The sequence below is a fragment of the Natator depressus genome, chromosome 8 (assembly GCF_965152275.1).
Source record: "Natator depressus isolate rNatDep1 chromosome 8, rNatDep2.hap1, whole genome shotgun sequence".
NCBI lineage: Eukaryota > Metazoa > Chordata > Testudines > Cheloniidae > Natator > Natator depressus.
This window is the reverse complement of record NC_134241.1, coordinates 4,405,798-4,426,293: the sequence shown is the minus strand read 5'-3', so window position 1 is coordinate 4,426,293 and position 20,496 is coordinate 4,405,798. Positions and strand designations below refer to the sequence as shown.

The following is a 20,496-nucleotide window of genomic DNA, read 5'->3' as shown; positions in this document are numbered from 1 at the left end:
AGAAGCTGATAAAAAGTACAGGTAGGAGCTGAAAAGGAACAGTCAAATGAAAGAGTTCCATTCAATTACATCAAATGAAGGCAGGCTTTGACAGATTTTATAAGTGCTTGTCTACAAATGCAAGAAGTCTAAATACAAAGATGGGTGAACTCAAGTTCTTGTACTAAATGAAGATATTGATAGAACAGGCATCACAGAAACATGGTAGAATGATGATGATGAATAGGACATGGTAATACCAGGGTACCAAATATACAGGAATGAGAGTAGGTCATGCTCGTGGGGAAGGGCACTATCTGTGAAAGAGTCAAATATAGTAAAAATCTTAAATGAATCAAGCAGTACCATAGAATCTCTAAGGATAGAAATTCCTTGGTTGAATAGGAAGAACATAGCAGTGGCAATATGCTATCACCATCTTGGTCAGGTGGTTGGTAATGACTGTGAAATGCTCAGGGAGATTAGAGAAGCTACACAAACAAAAAACTCCAATAATAATGGGGGATTTCAACTAACCCCCTATTGACTGGAACATGTCACCTAAGGATGGGAAGCAGAGATAAAATTTCTAGACATCTTCAATGACTGCTTCTTGGAGCAGCTAATCTTGGAGAGAGATTTCTTGGTTCAGCCTTAAGTGGCGCACAAAATCTGGTCCAAGGGGTGAATATAGTTGAGCAGCTCGATAATAGCGACCATAATGTAATTAAATGTAACATCCTCATAGGGAGGAAAATAACAAAAAAAACCCACTCCAGTAACACTGTACTTCAAAAAGAGAACCTGCACAACGAGTAGGCTGGTTCAACAGAAAGTAACAGGAACAGTCACAAGAGTGAAATGCCTGCAAGCTGTATGGAAACCTTTTAAAAACACCATAATGGAGGCTCAAACTACATGTATACTCCAAATTAAAAGAAACAAAAAACCAGTAAGAGGACGGGGGAAAAAAAAAGCCACCATGGCTAAAACAGTAAAAGAGGAAGTTAGAGACAAAACAAGAGTTTTTAAAAAATGGAAGTCAAATCCTACTGAGGAAAATAGAAAGGCGCAAAAACTCTGGCAAGTCAACTGTAAAAGTATAATTAGGGAGATCAAAAAAGAATCTGAAGAGCAACCAACAAAAGACAACAAAAAAAAACTTGCTGTTTTTGTAAGTACATCAGAAGCAGGCAGCCTCCCAAACAATCAATGGGGCCACTGGACAATTGAGGTGCTAACGGAGCACTCAAGGGAGACAAGGCCATTGCAGATCATTCATTTAGCTTTTCTGCATCGAGCTTCACTGCAGAGGATAGGAGAGAGATTCCCACACCTGAACCAGTCTTTTTAGGTGACAAATCTGTCAGAGTGAGGTATCGATAGAAGTCGTTCTGGAACAAACTGATAAATTGAACAGCAGTACGCCACCAGGACCAGATGGTATTCACTTAATAGTTCTGAAGGATCTCAAATATGAAATTGCAGAACTACTAACTGGAGTATGTATCCTATCGCTTGAATCAGCTTGCGTGCCAGGTGACTGGCAGATAGTGAACGTAGCGCTGATTTTAAAAAAAGGCTCTAAAGGCAATCCTGGCAATTACAGGCCGGTAAGCCTAACTTCAGTACCAGGCAAACTGGTTGAAAGTAAAGAAGAGAACAGAATTATCAGACACCCAGATGAACAGGGTATCAGCATGGCTTTTGTAAAGGGAAATCATGTCTCATCAGTCCATTGGAATTCTTTGAGGGTGTCAACAAATGTGATCCCGTGGATATAGTGTACCTGGACTTTCAAAAAGCCTTTGACAAGGTCCATCACCAAATGCTCTTCAGCAAAATAAGCTGCCACGGGATGAGAGGAAGGTCCTCTCAATGGATCAGTAACTAGTTAAAAAGATAAACAATGGGTAGGAATAAATGATCAGTTCTCATAGTGGAGAGAGGTAAATAGTAGGGTCCCTGAAGGATCTGAACTGGGACCAGTGCTGTCCAGCATACTCAGAAATGATCTGGAAAAAAGGGTAAACAGTGAGGTAGCAAAGTTTGCAGACAAAACAAAATTACTCAAGATAGTTAAGTCCAAAGCTGACTGCAAAGACATAAAAAGGGATCTCACAAAACCGGGTGACAAAACAGCAGATGAAATTCAGTGTTGCTAAATGCAAAGTAATGCACATCGGAAAATATAATCCCAACGATACATACAAAACGATGAGGTGTACATGAGCTGTTACCACTCAAGAAAGAGCTCTTGGAGTCATTGGGGATAGTTCTCTGAAAACATCTGCTCAACGTGCAGTGGCAGTCAAAAATGCTAACAGAATGTGAGGAACCATTAGGAAGGGGATAGATAATAAGACAAAAAACATCATGCCTCCATATAAATTCATGGTACGTCCACACCTTGAATACTGCATGTGGTTCTGATCACCCCACCTGAAAATAGATATATTAGAATTGGGAAAAGAACAGAGAAGGGCAACAAAAAAGATTAGGGGTATGGAACAGCTTTCATGTGAGGAGAGATTAAAAAGAGTGGGACTGTTCATCTTAGTAAGAGACAAATATGGGGGGATAGGATAGAGGTCTTAAAATTATGAATGGTGTGGAGAAAGTAAGTAAGTGCTATTTATTCTTTCACTTAACACAAGAACCAGGAGTCACCCAACGAAGTCAATATGTAGCAGGTTTAAAACAAACAAAAAAGAAATACTTTTTCACACAGCGCCCAGTCAACCTATGGAACACCTTGCCAGGGGATGTTGTGAAGGCCAGAAGTATAACTGGGTTCAAAAGAAAAAAAAAAAAAAATGTTCATGGAAGATCGGTCCATCAAGAGCTATTAGCCAACATGGTCAGGGACACAACCCCATGCTCTGGTTGTCCCTAAACCTCTGACTGCCAGAAGCTGGGGCTGGACAACAGGGAATGGATCACTCAATAATTGCCCTGTTCTGTCCATTCCCTCTGAAGCATCTGGCACTGGCCTCTGTCAAAGACAGGATACTGGGCTAGACAGACCATTCCTCTGACTCAGTATGGCTGGTCTTATGCTCTTATATAATCACCGTAACTAGTAAGGAATATTTTAAAAGGACATGAAAGAGTCACACAGGAATGTAGTTCAAAGTTCTAGCTAGTGAGAAGACTCCTCAAAGTCCTTCTAACTATACTGAAGAAGTCACGTTTGAGGAGGAAATTACATCACAACAGTCTACAACACCTCACCCAACTGGGAAGCTACTCATGTTGTGTGGCCCAGGAAACTTTTCTCAGGTTTAGTGCAAACAGTCTAACCAAGGAGATGATGACTGTAACCAACCAAACTCTCTCAATGCAACTTTTGTGTTGTGACTGGAGCCAATGGCAAGCTGCCATGTGTCTATCATTCATTTGTGGACTGCAGTGAAGTGGTTTCTCCTGTCCAGACATGATGGAGTACTTGTCTCTTTAAAGAGGCACAAACAAGTATATCCAGGCAAAAAGCAGCACTTTGCCCCTCTACCGACATCAGGCAGTGCAGTGATGAAACACTTGGGCAAGCCTAAATCTAGACTGCTGCTTCCCTGGTGCACAAAAGTCAGAGGCCGTTAACTGGCAGAACTGGAGATCGCAATGGTAGCATAGCCCTTGAAGTGCTATTTTCTTTGGCCAAGAAACTACCTTATTAGCAAGCACCAAAGACTGTCATCTTATTGACCAGTACTACCCCACTTTAAACCTTACCTTTAAACTCTCCGGAAATTCTGCCAGTTTCTGGTTTGCCTCTGTAAGCTGTTTCATCAGCTCAGGGAGGGAAACTGGTTCCTTTGCTGCTTCTTTACTGTCAAGAGAATATAACACATTACAATAATTGCTTTACCTAAGTGTACTGTCCCCACCTTCAAAGCAGGGGAGACGGGTGAACTAAACCGAACATGGCCACGTACAACTCTTGAATGACAAAGGCCAAACAAATCATGCACCAAAAGAGACAGAAATTCTTCTACCCAGCATGCCCTTTCCATTCTCCTGCCCTCCTAATGCATTGCTTAAGCTAGGCAGCATTAAGGCATTGTATATTTTAAGGGCATTTACTCATCTACAATAAGCTTGGGAGTGTGGCAGTTCAGTTCAGAGATCTCCGACAATCCTTTGCCATCGGATGTGAATTCTCATTTGTTCAAGTTTTTGAAATGGCCTGTGAACAGCCTCAGTGATTTTAGTTTCTCAGGATTCGTACAGTGAGTGAATTAAGCTGGAGGCCAGAGCAACTGCAAACTGAGAAAGCAGAATCTGATCTCACTCAGCATCTCGCTGTTTTGAAACCTACCACTGGCTCTGGCTGCTTGGGGACACCAGCCTGTCTGATTCAATCTCGGAGCTCACATGCATCTTGCTTTCCTGCATGCCATCTTTTACGCTTTCCTGGAGGTTGTTTCTCTGGTGCTGGCGGATCATGTCTGCCAATGTCTGCTGGACCTCAGATACGTCCTTCTGGGTGCTCTGCAAAGCAGCATGCACTTCGGAAAGGAGCATTTTATAGCCATTCAATTTCAACTGCCTCTCCTCCAAATCACTTAAGCTAGCTGTTGTGTTGCTTTCTGTCCTACTGTTATGGTCTGCACTGGGTAGGTTTCCTTCCAGCTCGGCTGCAGTTTGATTAGCAGTTTCTTCGGGGGAAGAGACAGATGTGAGATGGCTCTGGTCAACCGCTGTCTGCTCACTAGGACATGGCACAGAATCCTGCACAGCCTGTGCTGAGACAAGGGAATTCTTGGGTAGGTTCCACCATAGATCATACAGCAGCCCATAAGCCACAAAGCCCTCTAAACTTCTGTAAGCCGCCATGCTCTGAGTGTTTGTGCTGTCCAGATTGTCTCTCAGATGACCACAGCCTGAAAGGGGATTGGAAAAAAGCCGTGTTAAAAGGGTTTCTCCAAAACTATACATAGAACTGCCCAACGCACATATTTTGCAAAGCTATACAGGGGTCTAGATTCACTCTGGAGCTAGCTTCGAAGTGAAGTGAGCAGATAGGGACAGCTTCCTAACATTTACAGAGACCCCACAACTTCCAATGTTTTGGAAGCTAATTTATACAATAGGCATTGCCGTAGCAGATCACCCCTGGGGTCAATTTAGCCAGTATCCTGCTCAGGCAGTACCAGGTGCTTCAGAGGAAGATGTAAGTAACTCTGCAGAGGACAATGATGGATTAACCGTGTCATAGGGGAAGTTTCTTCCTAACCCTAGGCAGTTAGTGGTTGGTTTACATCTTACATCTCCCTTACATAATGTTTTAACCTAACTAGTGTGAGCGTGGATGTGCTGATGGGAATGTCTCATTCTTTGCTAGATCTTAGCAGAACTCCAAAGCCCACTGAGTGGACTGGAGTTTATGGAGATCCCGCACTGAAGAGCTGCTCACAACGCCAGAAAAATGAAGGAGGAGATTTACCTTTGGGAAAGAGGAGACTGCAGATTTCTTGCATAAGAATAAAGTTCCCGGCATCATAGCTGCGGGTCACAGCTCCAAGAATAGCCTTCACTGCCTCATCCCATGAAGCTGTCTCATGGCTCAGCGCTGCTAGGGTCAGATCATGGGAGATATGGAACAGGAGCTAGAGGAAGCAGCAGAGTCCTTGTTAAGAGTTTTGTTGCAAGCCACGAAGGGGTCTTCAGGATAACAGAAGTGCAGCCATATGCAAGGCTTGCAGGTTGTTTTCATTGTGAAAGGAAGCCAGTAGAGTCCCTCAAAACACATCACTTAACCCCAGCCAACTTTAACATGTGCCCCACTTAACTCTGCTACAATGTACATATCCTCTTTCAGCTGAGGGGGTCAAAGCACTTCAGAGCGACAAGCAGGACTATGGGCTTTACAATGGCAAGTATGCACCCTATTCTACAGCTGGGGAAACGGGAGTATAGAAAGGTTAAGTAACTCATCCAAAGTCACACGGAGCCTGGAGCAGAGCTGGACACTGAACTGAGCTTTCTTGGTTCTCAGTCTAGTACTTCAACCCTAAGAGCACTCTTCCCCTCCTAACATCTCTTTATACAGTCTTGAACCATCAACCTGGCCGTGGGAACCAATCCAGTCTGCCACACAGTGAATGATTAGTGTTGTTGTGACCCCAGCCCTATAGTTAAAGTTGTGTTTGCATTACAGTAGAACCCCTACTTTCCCTACTGGAGATTGAGGATTTCATAAAAATCAAAAACTTAATAAAAAGGAACATCTCAAAATTACAGTAGGTCTGTTGCACAAGGTGCAGTACAGGGCACTGCCTCACTTTCTTCTTGCCCTTCACACCACAGCAATGAAGGCACTGGAACGGGAAGACTTGTTCTTCATAGACATCATTTTCATTGTGAGATTCTTCCCTCCCTCCCCCCTTGGGAAAAATGGTTCATATCACTGCTCAATCATAAGATCAGCATTTGTAAAACCAAGGTTCTATTCTATTACCTCATCCTGTCCCCATTTTCAGAGGTGTGAGTGCTAGTACACACAGATTCTAGATAAATTACCTGTTTGGGATGTGTGTTGCTGGTAGCAGGAGGATACTCAATACTGTGCAGCTGCTCAAATACAGTCTTGGTCTGTTCAGTGGTATTCACACCAAACACGCTCCGCCACACCTCGCTCACCATCTCCAGGAAAGAGTCCTGGTTCCTCACAACCCAACTGTGGTAGCAGGGCAGGGAGCAGCTTTTCCGTTCAGTTGGATTCCTTTTGCTAAGGCATTTGCACAGCAATTCGTTAAGGCAGAAAACTAGTCTTTGTCCCTGCAAGCGAAATGGAAGAATGTGCTGAACGGTTGCTAAATCTGAAGATAAAGAAAAACCTTCAACGATACGAGAGTAGATTGAATAAACCCCCTTGACAAGTAAGTTCAGGGAAATCTTGTTTCACAAGTTCCGTGCTCCAGGCATAGCTACTGTGGGATGATATTTATAGGCCAGAAGGGGACCCTTATGATCATATAGTCTGCCCTCCTCCAGAACTCAGGCCAGAGAATTTCGCCCACTAATTCCTGTATTAAGGCTTGGCTTGAGCTAGTGTGTATCTTTTACGAAGATATTGAGCTACATATTCTTCCCACTGTTGACCTCTGCTTTGGTAGAGTGACCCCACCACAGCACCTGATCTCAGCTGTATATTTTTTTTAAAAAAGTCACAGGACAATTCAACAATGGTAACGCATGACTTAAAAAAGACATAAATGCTCTCCCAGGGTCCAGTTCTTCCCCCTTCGTGTGTTTTGGCATCTCTCTCCCTTTCACTCCTCCATGTTAAGATATCCTCATGCATACCTGTCTAGCTTAGACTGCAAACCACCAATGACAGGGATACTTTGCTTATCTCTGCAAAGTATCACATACACAGTGCTACAGAAATAAACCTCGGGCAAAACCTTTCAGTCAGGAAGAACCCCAAAGGGAGTTTTCAGCTGGATCATAGCAGTATCTGGTGGCTGTTCTAATGCAAGGCGAGTGGTTGCTAAATGGGTCTGTATCTGGAAGGAGCCTGTTGCTATAGGGGTAAGCAAACTCACCAATAAGCTTTCCTGTTGCTGAAGGACCTCCTGTGCCCCCACCCAATTCCTGGCCAATAGCAGCTCCTGAGCACATCTGAAAGAAAATGTTGTCGCCAGATCCTTTTCTCCAACTATCTGAGCCAGCTCCGCAGCCGTTTTAAGGGATACCACATCCCCCTTTTTTGCCAGCACTTTAACTGCATCATAGGGAGAGGCAGCCCCCAGGTAACTAAAGAGAGAGATGAAAATTAGCAGCAGGTTAGTATTAAGATGTCATTTTCCCACTCCTTATTGCAGCAGCCCCAACCTACGCTGTAGAAGTAGTGCCTCAGTTCTCCATCTGTAAAATGGAGTTAACAGCACTTCCCTACCTCAAAGGCTTGTTGTGAGGATACAGACTGAGGTGCTCAGATACTAAGGTAATCAGGGCCATGTCATTAGTCACCAGAAACCATGGCCTCAACAGAGACACTGGATTTATGGCTCATTACAAGTCTGTAACCCACTTATGCCCTATAACTGCAAAATGCCAACTTAATTTTGAATGGTCTCTTGCAACACATGTTAAATCCTGATGCTTAACAATCTCTTCCACCTTGTATTTAGTTGTGACTCTCCCCGTACTTTCCCCTGACCTGAAGAAGAGTTCTGTGGAGCTCGAACGCCTGTCTTTTTCACCAAAAGAAGTTGGTCCAATAAAGATATTACCTCACCTACCTTAACTCTCATTCCTCTCTCTGAAAATCTTAAGATGGGGCCACCAAAACCAACAGTCAATTTCTCAAAAATCTCAGCAATTATGTTTAGAATAGTCTCTCAAGAAGAGCTAGAAATGTTCTCTCTTTTAGCCAGTAAGACAATGTTGTTCCCTTTTTGCTGGCACCTACCATTTGGCTGCCGTGGAATAATGACCATCTTTTTCCAGTATTGCTGCCCAGCAGGTGTAGAGATCCTTCAGGACTGGATCTTCTGGACGCAACCTGGCCTTGGCAATTACAATCGCTTCCCTGAGGCAAACAAGAGAAACTCTTATGAGAGAATCCAGTTTAAAATATTACCTGCATACAAGACCACACACTTAAGCCCACTCCTTTCACCGCAGCAGTCTCCCTGGGGTTTCAAAAGGAAACTAGCTCAAGTATTTTAGGCCCAAGATGTAGGAGAGACTTCTCTCAACGGATCAAACTATTGGTTCAATTAATTATGGAATTCCACCTCCAGTAGCTGCAAATACCTGATACTTCTGAGGAAACCAAAAAATGCTAACACACCTGGCTAGCTATGCAATGCAGTATGCCTAGGGGGAAAGTTTATTTAAAAATATGTATCTTGTTTACAGTAACTAATGGTAATGAGAATGTTTCCATTCATTGTTACTTCACTGCACCCTATTTAATTTAAAAAAGGAACACCACTTTGAAATCCAGTAAACTAAAGTAATAATGAGTTAACAGTATTTTCACATACAAAACCTGCCCGAGTCCCCTTGCCCACTAAGTATTATGATTTTGTCTTTTTCTCTATTTTGTAAAATGTTTCCTCAGTCAAGCAAACAAAAGAAAAAAACTGACTGGCTATACCAGGGAAAAAGTGGGACTGACTGAAAGCAAAGTACTGCCAAATTCACAAAAGAAAGAAATCAATATATATTTTCTCTAATCCTTTTCAGTTACATTGATCTTAGAAGTTACCTGTAGCAGTAGTTAAATAAATTCAGACAGAAGTCTGATTTTTAAGTTGACTAGATCCTTTTAAATAATCCACTGCAGTGTCTGGGATTCAGATATTACAGTACCATATAGTACATCAGAGCCAAGAAGTGAAATTGACAACAGTCAGACCATTCCATTTGCATTAAAAACAGTCAAAATGGTCCAGGGTAGTGACCTGTAAAAATGGTTCGTTTTCAGTAGCTCCACAGCCTCGTACACTTTGTGAATGGAGAGGAGATGGGAGGCAGCCTTGACATACTGTTCCTGAAAGCACAGCTGTTTTGCGAAAACTTCTACTGTCCACACCCAGGCCCGATAGCCAGCTGCAATACAGAAGGTAGCATAGCTAACGACAAGGGCTTACACTTAGGAAGGATTCCCTGTAAAACTGACTTCTAAATTCAGTGACTTCTGCACATAACCCCTTTCTGCCTTAGGATAGCTCATTATGTTTTAAGCCTTCTAAATTGAGTCAATCTAAGCAATGGGACAGGGAACAGGTTTGGAAGTGACCAAGGGGCTAGATGGTACCAGGATCAGTTCTTACAAAGTTTATTTAAAACAAAAATCAAATGACTGAAAGGACCATTACATGTCAGAGGACAATTCGTTTTTGTGCTTGGAAGTAAGATGATTGCTCTGTCTGGGAACCCAGAAGGAATCCACTGGGCATTCTTCCCTCCTCTCCTAGTCCCAGAGATTGTCTGTCTGGATTTCTGTCTGTCTGTTTTGTATCCAGGTATTGTTAGCACAGTGTTATAGACAAGACCTGCTTCTGGTCCTGCACAACTAACACTAGGATACCCTTAAGAGCTAAACCCATTTGCTTACATGTTAGCAGAACATACCCATGGGTGACATTGCTACCAGCTGGTCTGTCAACTCTCCCCGCTCAGCAGCTGACTGGAGGATGCCGTTCAGATCTCCTTTCCACAACATGAGCTGCTGAAACAACTCCGAGTGCCCATTCTCCAAGTGGCTTTTTCCTGTTTGAAACAAACATGCCTCTTGGTTCGATACCAGCATGACTGCAATAGTGCTATGCTGCACAGGGGAAAGTGCGTTCACCCAGGGCTAAAACAGAGGTCTGCATTTGAGAGAAGCAAGCACAATGCCTTCATCCAGGCACCATGTCTGGCTCCAGCCAGTGCTCTTGCACCCTTGTTTTAATGGACATTAAATTCACAATTAAACAAGATTCAGGTCTTTCTCTATATATGGAGGATAATGGAAACAATCAGAAATGATTCAAACCTGATTCATTACCCCACTTACCTTCCTCCTCCATCATCCTGTACAGTGCAGCTCTATCTGTAAACATCCCCAAATGAACGTGATCCCCTGAGTCTGGGGCCAAACCCTCACTCAGGCCTACCAGAGAGAAAATAAAGAGAGAGTAAGAGCTATCTACATGCAGTGAACATAACCAGGAGCAACCAGGGAACAGGGGGCGGAAAGGAGAAAGAGACCTTTAAATCCATTGTATAATTACACTCCACTTTACCTTCAAAAATACTTATAGCAGATAGCTTCTGCTCCCTGTCCTGTATACAAAACAGATGGAATTGGTTCTCATATGCACACCACATCTATATCCGATTTAAAGGACCTTCAAAGTGGAGCAAGAATATTTATCCAAACCCAAGTTCAGTTAGTATTTTGATTTGTGCCCTTTGCATCTAAGGAAATCATTGTGTGAACAGAGACATCTCCCTCACAACCCAACTTCTCCTGCAATGAAGTGATAGTCTTGTATTTGACACTAATCCATTGCTATGAATCAATAAATATTTGAGTTTGCTATAAATAATAAAATCTGTAACACGAACACAGACTAGGCTAAGGGGGAAAGCCAAAGTCATGAATTTTCATGCCTACAGGTATAAAATTTTATCCCACCTGCACTGTTTAGACCCCAGATTAGAATGTGCCCAGTATTGGTAAGGGTATTCCAATCCCCCAGCCTCAAAAAGTGGCCACAATGGCAGAAGAATGAAGCGTTATGGGAAGGATAAAACAAGATTTGTTCACCCAGTCCTATGTAATGGCCCAAGATTTTCACAAGGCGATTCTTAAAGTTCTTTTCCAAAAGCCATATTTAGGTGCCTCGATATGGATCCAGGAGCCCTATCTTTGACACCCATTTGTGAAAATCTTGGCCAAAATGCTTTTGGGGTGGGTGAGGTAGGGGGATGCCCTAGCTGAACAGGAAGAGGAAGCTGCAGCTCATCTCCTGTACCTTTGGATCTTAGACATGTAGCCAGCCTCAAGCAGTCCTGATGTAATTCGTCTTTCGACCTCTGGTCCATAGATGTGCTGAGAGGTAGGATAGACCGAGGTTTTCTCTTCTTCACAGAGGCATCAGGGACTGGAATGAAGTTAGTCACATTTTAGTCATTGTTGCATAGTTTCAGCACTAGCCATAACCAGTTTCTCCCTCCCACAAAAGAAATGGAAACTTAGGGTGCTCTAGAAACTGTGTCTAAGCACCACAGACACCTGTTTTAGGGTATTTCTGCCTTATGAATACTAATCACTATGCACAAACCAAATCTTTTTCTGCCTCCCGGTTTATACTGAAGATAGCAACTATATGTACGGAGACATTCACATATCACACTAAACTCAGCCATTTTTCCTGCTTGGCGGGTCAGTTAAACCAAAAGTAGTTTGAACTAACACGATGAATAGTTCTGAGAGCTCTCTCTCCAGACATTGCTTAGCTGATGTAACATTAATATGGGATGCTGCTCTTTTACAGGAAACAAGCCTCCAAGTGTGGTGGCTCTGTTTGGTCCCTGAAACCCAATCTGTGTCATGACACTTGTCATGAAATGTACCAACCTGGTTTCTCTTTAGGGTGATCCTTTTTCACAGGAATGGTTTTATGATTCGTGAAAGGTTTTGGCAGGTCAGATACAGAACAAACACGTGGATGCAAAGGGAGCTCCTTGGAAACTGCAGCATTAAATGAATGAAAGAAACAAGAAGCTATGGACAAGCCAAAGACATTAAAAGATGTAGTGTCAAGGTTTAATGTAGTGTCAGCGATAGGTTGAGCAGCTTTCGTTCCAATGTAGGTTTAACTTCTTGTAGCTTGAAGTATTAACTGAAATCAGTAATCTAGAAGGAATCTGCAAAAGCTGCTCCAAGTTTGGTCAAGGGACAAACCAGAACTTGGCTGATTCCAGGATCACTTGAGAGGGGCATGAATGTGGCACAAAGTCACCCTCTCTTCTCCAGCTGTCCCAGGCACATACGAGAATTTGGTCCATGGGCATGCTATTTCATGACTATGATCTCAATTTAGCTCTCCAGGCTACTAAGCCTCTTCCATTAACTAAGACAATCTTGGGACTGGTAATTACCTGCCAGGGAGACCTTGTCAGAGAACTCCTGAGCTTCCTTTTCTTCCTCATGGTCCGATATCCCATTCTCATCTAACAAATTGTCTACAAGCTCTTCTCCATTCACTGTGTCGCTCACATCCTGCTTTGCTGGAACCTTCCCCACGGGCTTTTTCTTCTTCTTAGCTTTGGGTTTGGGTTGAGAGCTCCTTTTTTTCTCCAAGTCTGTGCTCTTTTTGCCTGGAAAAGATTGCAATAATTATGTCTAAGAAAGAGCAATCTGCTTAGATATTAGCATGTCACCTCTGGAGATCAGAGCTCCCATTTTGGCTTAACTTCCTAGACTATAATGCTGGAGGTCTCATCTACAGCTCCACTTGATCCTGGACACGGAGGATCTGCCTAAGAACTAAAGGGCAGATTTGAATTTAGAACAAACATTACCACTGTCTATTTCATTACTCCTATCCCCACACCTCCCCAGTACAAAATCCTCTGCTCAGGTATACTGACCTTGAGGGGGCCGGGTATACTCCTGCTTTGAGGTTAGCCATTTATGAACACAAAAGTCATCTGCTCCTGTATAAACAGAATCTGGATCCACTGGTGACCACTGAACACAAAGCAGCCGGCCCCGGTGCCCTCGATAATTGCACAGTGGCTCCTCCTTCAGAACATCCCACACCTAAAAACAAAAGCCCTTTTTTAGAGAAACCAAATATCTAAACAAGTCTGATACTCCTCTAATGTTCTGTATCATCATCTTCACCCATCACCAGCAGCTTTACATTGAGAGGTCTCCAAAGTAGTCTAGTATGTTTCAAGAACCAGTAACCCAAACCCAACACATAGAAGGAGTTGCTGAATAGTCCCTTTTGTTGCTACTGATAACAATTGTACATTCACGTAACATCTTTCATCCTGAAAGATCCAAAAGTGCTGATGAAAGACCCATTTAACTGAAGCTGTGAATCAGTTTACCATTACTGAAATGCAGTCACTTATGGCTTTAAAACACAGCAACTATTAAGCAGTGTCCAGAAACATTGTACAACAGAATATCCTTTAATAGATATGAAAAAGACCCCATAAAGAACCCTAGAGCTAAGGAGTTCTCTAATAGGATTAAGTGATTGAGTCTAATAATTCAAAACACAAACACATCTGAAAAGTTTCAGTGTCAAAACTGAGGATACCTTCAGAAGGCTGGATGGCAAATTAAGAGGCCTTTATTTGTTAGAGATGTCTCACTCTATGCAAAGCATTGCAGACTTGAAACTGGATGTGTTTTGAAATTTAAGATCAAAGCTTGTTATCCACAGTGTAAACTCAGACTTTGACTGCATGATCAGACTACGAAAACCCATTCCCTTGCTCTCAGGCCAGGATTCTGCACTTTCCTTCTGTTGAGAGATGTGATTACCTACATCTAAAACAGAGATAGTTTTGTGCGTGTGTGTCTCTGTCTTTCTCTTTCCTCTTTAGGTCCAAAATCTGACAAGTGAGTGAAAGGGAGATGATGTTCAAATATTTGACTCTAAAATAGGAATGTTTGTAAACAAAATCTTTTCTTCATCACATGGGCTAAGATGTTTTAGTTAATCTTTAAGGCATCATGGTGGTGATTTTCTTAATGTAGAATCAGTGTAGCGTGAATATTTTCCCATAAGTAAGTTGCGCAGTACTGATCGATAAGAAGATAGCGCCAAGTTCTGCATTTCCATTGCAGAACTTCTATGGAGCTGGATGGGAACTGTCCAATGAATATTTTTTTCTAGTGGAAAATGCAGTTCCCATTTAGTTAAACTTTTTCATAAAAAAATTCAGGTTTTGCCAGAAATGTTTGAAAATTTAAGCAAAATATTCCATTTGGGGTCAGGTTGAACAAATCGAAACATTTTGGTTTAACTTCGTCTGACATTTATCACGCAATCCACAGCAGTCTTCCCTCTGCTCAAACTGCCATGATGCATCATGGAAGATAGGTTTCAGAGTAGCAGCCATGTTAGTCTGTATTCGCAAAAAGAAAAGGAGTACTTGTGGCACCTTAGAGACTAACCAATTTATCTGAGCAATTTAAATTGGTTAGTCTCTAAGTGCCACAAGTACTCCTTATCATGGAAGATGTAATTCAGCCAGGGAGTGCAGCCCAGAGGAGCCTGGGCACATGTAGGCACTGGAACTACAATTCCCAAAAAGGCACAGCAGCAGCTCATGAGAACTCGATTAATATTGATTCAAGACAAAAATAAATGTCTCAATTCAGTTCAACAAACTGAAATAAAATATTCTGATTCTGGAATGTTGAAATGTCTAGTTTCTACATTTCTCAATCAATATTTTTAGAAATTTTCACTCCACAGAAAATTTTGATATTTTGACAGTTCCAACTTGTGAAGAAAATAAATTTTAAAATATCCATTTCCAACCAGTCCTAGATGTCTTCTTTCTCCAAAATGTTGCGTGTAGTTCTCTGCATTTTCATTCTACACAATTATTTCAGTGCCAGAGGCATCATTAGAAAGTCCTTACTACTTGTACTGTTTCATTTTCTCCTCCAACCAAAAACACACATAAGAACAGCCATATTGAGTCAGACCTATGGTCCATTTAGCCCAGTATCCAACAGTTGCTAGTGCCAGATGCTTCAGAGGAAATGAACAGAAAAGGGCAATTAGCAAGTGATCCATTTCCTGTCATCCAGTCCCAGCTTCTGGCAGTCAGAAGTTTACAGACGCCCAGAGTACAGGGTTTGCATCCATGACTATATTTTGGCTAATAGCCATTGCTGGACCTATCCACCATGAATGTATCTAATTCTTTTTGAATCCCGGTATATTTTTGGCCTTCACAATATCCCCTGGCAATGAGTTCCACAGGTTGACTGTGAGTTGTGTTAAGAAATACTTCCTTCTGTTTTAAAACTGCTGCCTATTAATTTTTAATTTGGGTGACCATGGTCCTTGTGTTATTTATCCCTTTATATAACATTTCCTTGTTCACTTTCTCCACACCATTCACCTCTGGTGCTGCTAAAGAAGCAAAGGAGTCTATCACTTTACAATTTTATCCTGTAGGGGAAAATCATGCTGTCCTTTTCAGCAGATTTCTATCGCAGAGAAGTTTTCAGCAATACCACAGTTTATCTAGCAAAGGAGTCATCCCCACATACTCTGCTGTCAACTCAGATTTAAAAACATTGCAGAGGAAGGAGGATTTGAAAGCAAAAGAAATGTAATAATAAGTGGTTCCACAACCATACCTGTGCCGTGCCATCATAGCAAGCGGATACTAATCTCCCCTCATGGTGCGGGCTCCAGGCCAGACTGGTGATTTTAGCCGTGTGCCCCACCAGAGTTCGAAAAGGCTCTGTTAGTGTCGCAGGAGTTTTTGAAGAGCTCTCTGAAAGCAAACAATGGAGGTCAGGTAAGGCTGGGAGGACAGTCACTCCAATGGAATGGAAATTGTCACATCAGGCCACATTCACAGTTGGCAAGGAGCCCTGGGGCATGCCTTTCTTAGTCTGAACAAAGCAGTGGACAAAACTGCACGTGCAGATGTAGGTGAACCCCTGCACATGCACCCCAACCCTGTGTACTGAAAGCTTGACTTACAACGTTCAACACTGCTGCATGCTGGTTTATTAGTGACCTCTGTCGTCAAGAGCTTTGGGAGAAGGTGTGCACAAAGGACTAAGCAAAATAAAGTTGCCTTCTATTGGCTGCATTCATACCATAATCACACTAATTCACGTCTCCCCATATTGTAACTCACAGGTTCCTCGCATTCCGCGCACGTTGTAAAGGAGCAGCACTGTGACACATGCGAGCTCTTTTTAAGCTGAGATTTCTCACGGTTCAACGTGTCTCAGATTTCTCTGCCTTTTTTCATGTATTTCAAGACACAAGCAAAAGGCAACTTTTTCAGAGAACTGAAACAAGCGAGCCCTCTGCCATCAGAGGGGGTGTACTACACCCCATAGGAACTTTGTTGCCAGCTGCCTATCAACTCTGCTCCTTACGCAGGCCTGGGAAGGATCCCTGATGAGATACAAGGTGCCTCTCCTCATTCAGGGCTTATGCATGCAGTCTCTGCCAACAGTCCCAAGCCCTGCTGCCTGGGGAAGCGAACATGAGAATAGGACCCCAAAACAACTAATTGTTGTTAAAAAGGTGAGGAAAAGGACAAAATCAACTCCCTTTGGAGTCAAGGAGTGAAACTCAGTCACAGAGCTCCCTAGGGAGTGTAAGGAAAGGAAAATACAGAAGGGGAGGGGGAATCACATTCCTGCAACATCTGAAAGTATAAGCCCAGGCAGTTACCTATGACACTCTTTAGGTTATGCACATAAATGATGGCATTGATTGAGCCTGAAGCTATCATGTAGCTCAGCTCTGGCTGGGTCCCATGCTCATGATGCCAGCGAATAGCATTAATCAGTTTATGATGTTGCTGGATGGTGCAGAGCAATTTTAAGGTAGGAGCCTGAAATATTTCAATTGATCTGAAATTAAAACAAACAAAAAACACAACATGAGAAATTAGTGAAAACTGGGATTTGCTAAAGGATATATGTTTCATCCCTAATGTGAATATTCTGTTGTTATTGCACATTAACAGGGTATAATGACAGAATGTGGCTTGGAGTGGTTCAAGAAATTAATGAGATTTTCATCTCCATAAACTTGGCTCAAATCCTGGCTTAAGTCACAGGTGAAAACAAGCATCCTGAACCTTATCAGTCACTTGTAAAAATCAACATACACGGTGGAATGATGGATTGTGGGCGCTCATGAGAGACCCAGCTCTAGGACGGTAGAGAAGATTACCAATCAGGACTGAGGTGCACGAGCAGTGCCATGCTGGAAGCACCTGCCCTCCAGCATAACTCGTTCTAGGTAGAGCTAACTGTTTCACTGACATGAAAACAAGAAATTCCTCCTCCCTCAGATACACTGACAGGGCTGAAGGTCAGAGATAAATCAGAGCAGTCACTATGCTGACTCTAGATGAATCGACGTAATCAGCTGTTGATTGCATATATGACATTAGCATTAACCTAGGCCTTAAAGAAAACATACCCATCTTCGTTACCAAGAGCCAACATTTTGCCATCTGGTTTCCAGCTGATCTCAGTGCGTGCAGGCAATTTGTACTGAAGAAAGAAAACATACCAAAGAAAAAACACAGAGCTGTTAGCAGTAACTGCTGCAAACCCTTTCCTTCCATGAAATTCAAGAGAATTAAACCAGTAGTCAAATTGGGAGTTTGCAATTAGAAAAAGACCATAAAAAGAGAATCCCCAATGTCTGATTTCCAGAGCACATTTTGTAACAGAGATGCGTGCTTGAGTGATGATAAAATAGGTCCTATTAATAGCAGGACTAATTGCTGCAGGAAATGGTGACTCAGGGTTATCGATTCAGACTCTAAAAATCTCAAAGGAAGTTTCTCTGGGATCCAGTGGGATCTGGGCACCTAACCCCACTGAAAATCCCAGCCTTTGTGAACAAACTCATAACTTCTATTTCGAGTTTATAAAGAATTTAACTATTGTTACAATTCCCCCAATCCAGACCTACATTATTGGTAATTCTCAATTTAAGATGCTTGTTGTTTCCTGTTGGGCATGGATTTCCCCCCTTTCATCTCTAATGATACTTTTGGTCTGAAAGACTAGACGAGAGCCTCAGCTGGTGTATGTCAGCAACACTCCAAGTCATCAATGGAGCTTTGCTGATTTATACCAAGTGAGGAAGTAGCCCACTGTGTTTACTTCTTTGTTTTGCCAAGGCATAATTAACCACCCCTCTTCCCAGGTCTGATCACTTACAATAGCCTACTCTGCTCCCACTGCAGTATGGTTTGAGATGAACTTCTCCACAACGCTTAGTAACCTTATTGCAACAGCATTTCATTAAAAAAAAAAATTAGTAAACTGCACTCAGAGAGGTAGTGATCTAATAGGTCCAATGATAAGAGCAAAGGACTAGGAGCATTTTGAGTTCTGAGGTGGCTGACCCACTTTCATTCACTATCTGATCTCAGCCAAGATATTTGGGGGAGATTTTCAGATATTCGAGTCTTAACTGCCATTTGTGCCTCTGCAAAACTCTCCCTCAGTTCACAAGGAAGTTGAATGCAGAAATGAGACGGAGGTGTGGTCTGAGTACAGGACCTAGAGCTAAAAGCTTCACATTTTAATCGCAGAGCTGTGCTTCAAGTACTTTGCCTTGGTTTCCTGATCCGTAGAACTGTGTTAAGGATACTTGTTTGCCAGCTTCAGATGGGCATTGTGGATTTTAATTAATGTCTCGAATGCTTTGAAGATGAAAAGCGCTATAAGAACCAAGTATTAATTTTAGAAAGCCAAGTACTTCTCTGAAAACAAGAAATAAATTACAAAAACAGAAAAACAATTAGTGATAGCTTTATTGTGAGAGAAGATCTGCTGTCTTGCCTTAATGAAAGAGAAAGAACTTCTTCAGGGGCAAAAGTGTATGTATTTAGATGCTTTAAATGTCTCTGAAATGCATCTAGGAAGATTAAGGATTTCAGATGCTTTATTTTATTTGCTATAGATTCATCAGCAGGACAGAAAAGAAAAAACAGGGATGGAATGTTAACATGCAAGTAATTTCTACTCCATGACCCATAAAGAATTATACTCACTTTGATTGAATTAGTGTCTCTGATGACTTTATTGATGTCATTTGCCTCTCCACTAAGCTTCCAAGGATTGTGCTGTAAGACAATGCCTTCCCCTGCACAGCTGTATAATGTTACAGAGGGCCTGTCACCATCGCCTCCTATACAACAGAGATAAAAGCTAAATACAGCCTTTTCCTACACAGACCTAAGTAGGGGTAATTGCTCCCAGCAAAAATACAACCTCTGATTGAAAGAGTCATATGTGATTTGGCAGTAAGAGATTCTCCTGCTATAACCCATTAAAAGGGCCACTTTCAATACTAGATGTTTACACCTCTTAACACACTGACTGTGCATGGGGTTTACCTCCCTCTAGTGGCTGGCCCTGAGCAACATTAAGAGCTTGTTATTTAACAAGGGTCAACTCAGTTGCTCATCTAGCTCAAGTGGTACGGGCTGGTGAGTTTGGTGCTAAAGGTCCCAGGTTTGATCCTCAGTGATGACTGCAGGGTCTATGTGTATATGTCACTATTGGTTCATTCCTTCTTGAGAATGAATCTATTAAAAAATCTCCAAGGGCATAGGCATCATAACCAGTGCACACCGACTCAGCAGGAGGGCTGACATGCCATCTCCACAGCATCCACACCCTCTACAAGTGAAAGGACTTCCAGTTTGCTATAGTATGGTTCCAAGACTCACCGAAAGAAAGAGGGGGAATCGGAGGGCCCCAGGCTAACGTGTACACAGTCTTCTTGTGATAGGTGCTGGAGATCTGAGGCGGCCTATTTTTGATGCTGGATAGGGAGAGGAGCAGGGAAGAGCAAAATAAGTCAGATTTCAGAGAGGTGTAGTGAACATCCCCAGACAAATCTCACATACAGAGAAAGCTCAAAGCACAATGGCCAGGAGTGAAAATGGACAAGCAGCAGTTCAACAGGCCAAAAAGCAGAAATGCAACCAGCAGCACACCTCACAACTGCATCCTTAGCTACACTGCTTGCTACAGTTAAGATTATAGCAGGACTTTTCTTGTATGCCACATTTGCACATGCTCCTAGTTCCCTGGAAAGTTCTGGCTGAAATTTTCTATGCCTGGTCTGCACCCATAAGTGATATTTGGTTGGTCAATTGGAGCAAACTTACATCAGGAGCTACTAGGCACAGCCGGGAGATACTGGCAAGATGGACACACCCCAAATCCAACCAACTATGCTCTACAGCTACTTGTAATTTAATCCTACTCTCTGAGCAATAGCTTGCCTAAGCTAAGGC

General features: G+C 42.5%; 1 protein-coding gene across 1 annotated transcript in view; it reads right to left on the bottom strand.

Annotated features, from left to right (window-relative positions):
* Positions 1–20,496, bottom strand: part of GEMIN5 (gem nuclear organelle associated protein 5) — a 34,583-nt gene that overhangs the window by 1,554 nt on the left and 12,533 nt on the right. Inside the window, exons 10-27 of the mRNA XM_074960226.1 lie at positions 19,924–20,018; positions 19,243–19,379; positions 17,652–17,725; positions 16,893–17,074; positions 15,833–15,972; positions 13,084–13,255; positions 12,592–12,810; positions 12,068–12,181; positions 11,463–11,591; positions 10,499–10,594; positions 10,072–10,209; positions 9,399–9,546; positions 8,399–8,518; positions 7,530–7,740; positions 6,502–6,759; positions 5,426–5,588; positions 4,298–4,862; positions 3,712–3,808 (exon numbers count right to left, since the gene is read on the bottom strand). Of these exons, the coding sequence (XP_074816327.1) occupies positions 3,712–3,808; positions 4,298–4,862; positions 5,426–5,588; positions 6,502–6,759; positions 7,530–7,740; positions 8,399–8,518; positions 9,399–9,546; positions 10,072–10,209; positions 10,499–10,594; positions 11,463–11,591; positions 12,068–12,181; positions 12,592–12,810; positions 13,084–13,255; positions 15,833–15,972; positions 16,893–17,074; positions 17,652–17,725; positions 19,243–19,379; positions 19,924–20,018 (3,058 nt within the window). The remainder of the gene's footprint in view (positions 1–3,711; positions 3,809–4,297; positions 4,863–5,425; positions 5,589–6,501; positions 6,760–7,529; positions 7,741–8,398; positions 8,519–9,398; positions 9,547–10,071; positions 10,210–10,498; positions 10,595–11,462; positions 11,592–12,067; positions 12,182–12,591; positions 12,811–13,083; positions 13,256–15,832; positions 15,973–16,892; positions 17,075–17,651; positions 17,726–19,242; positions 19,380–19,923; positions 20,019–20,496) is intronic.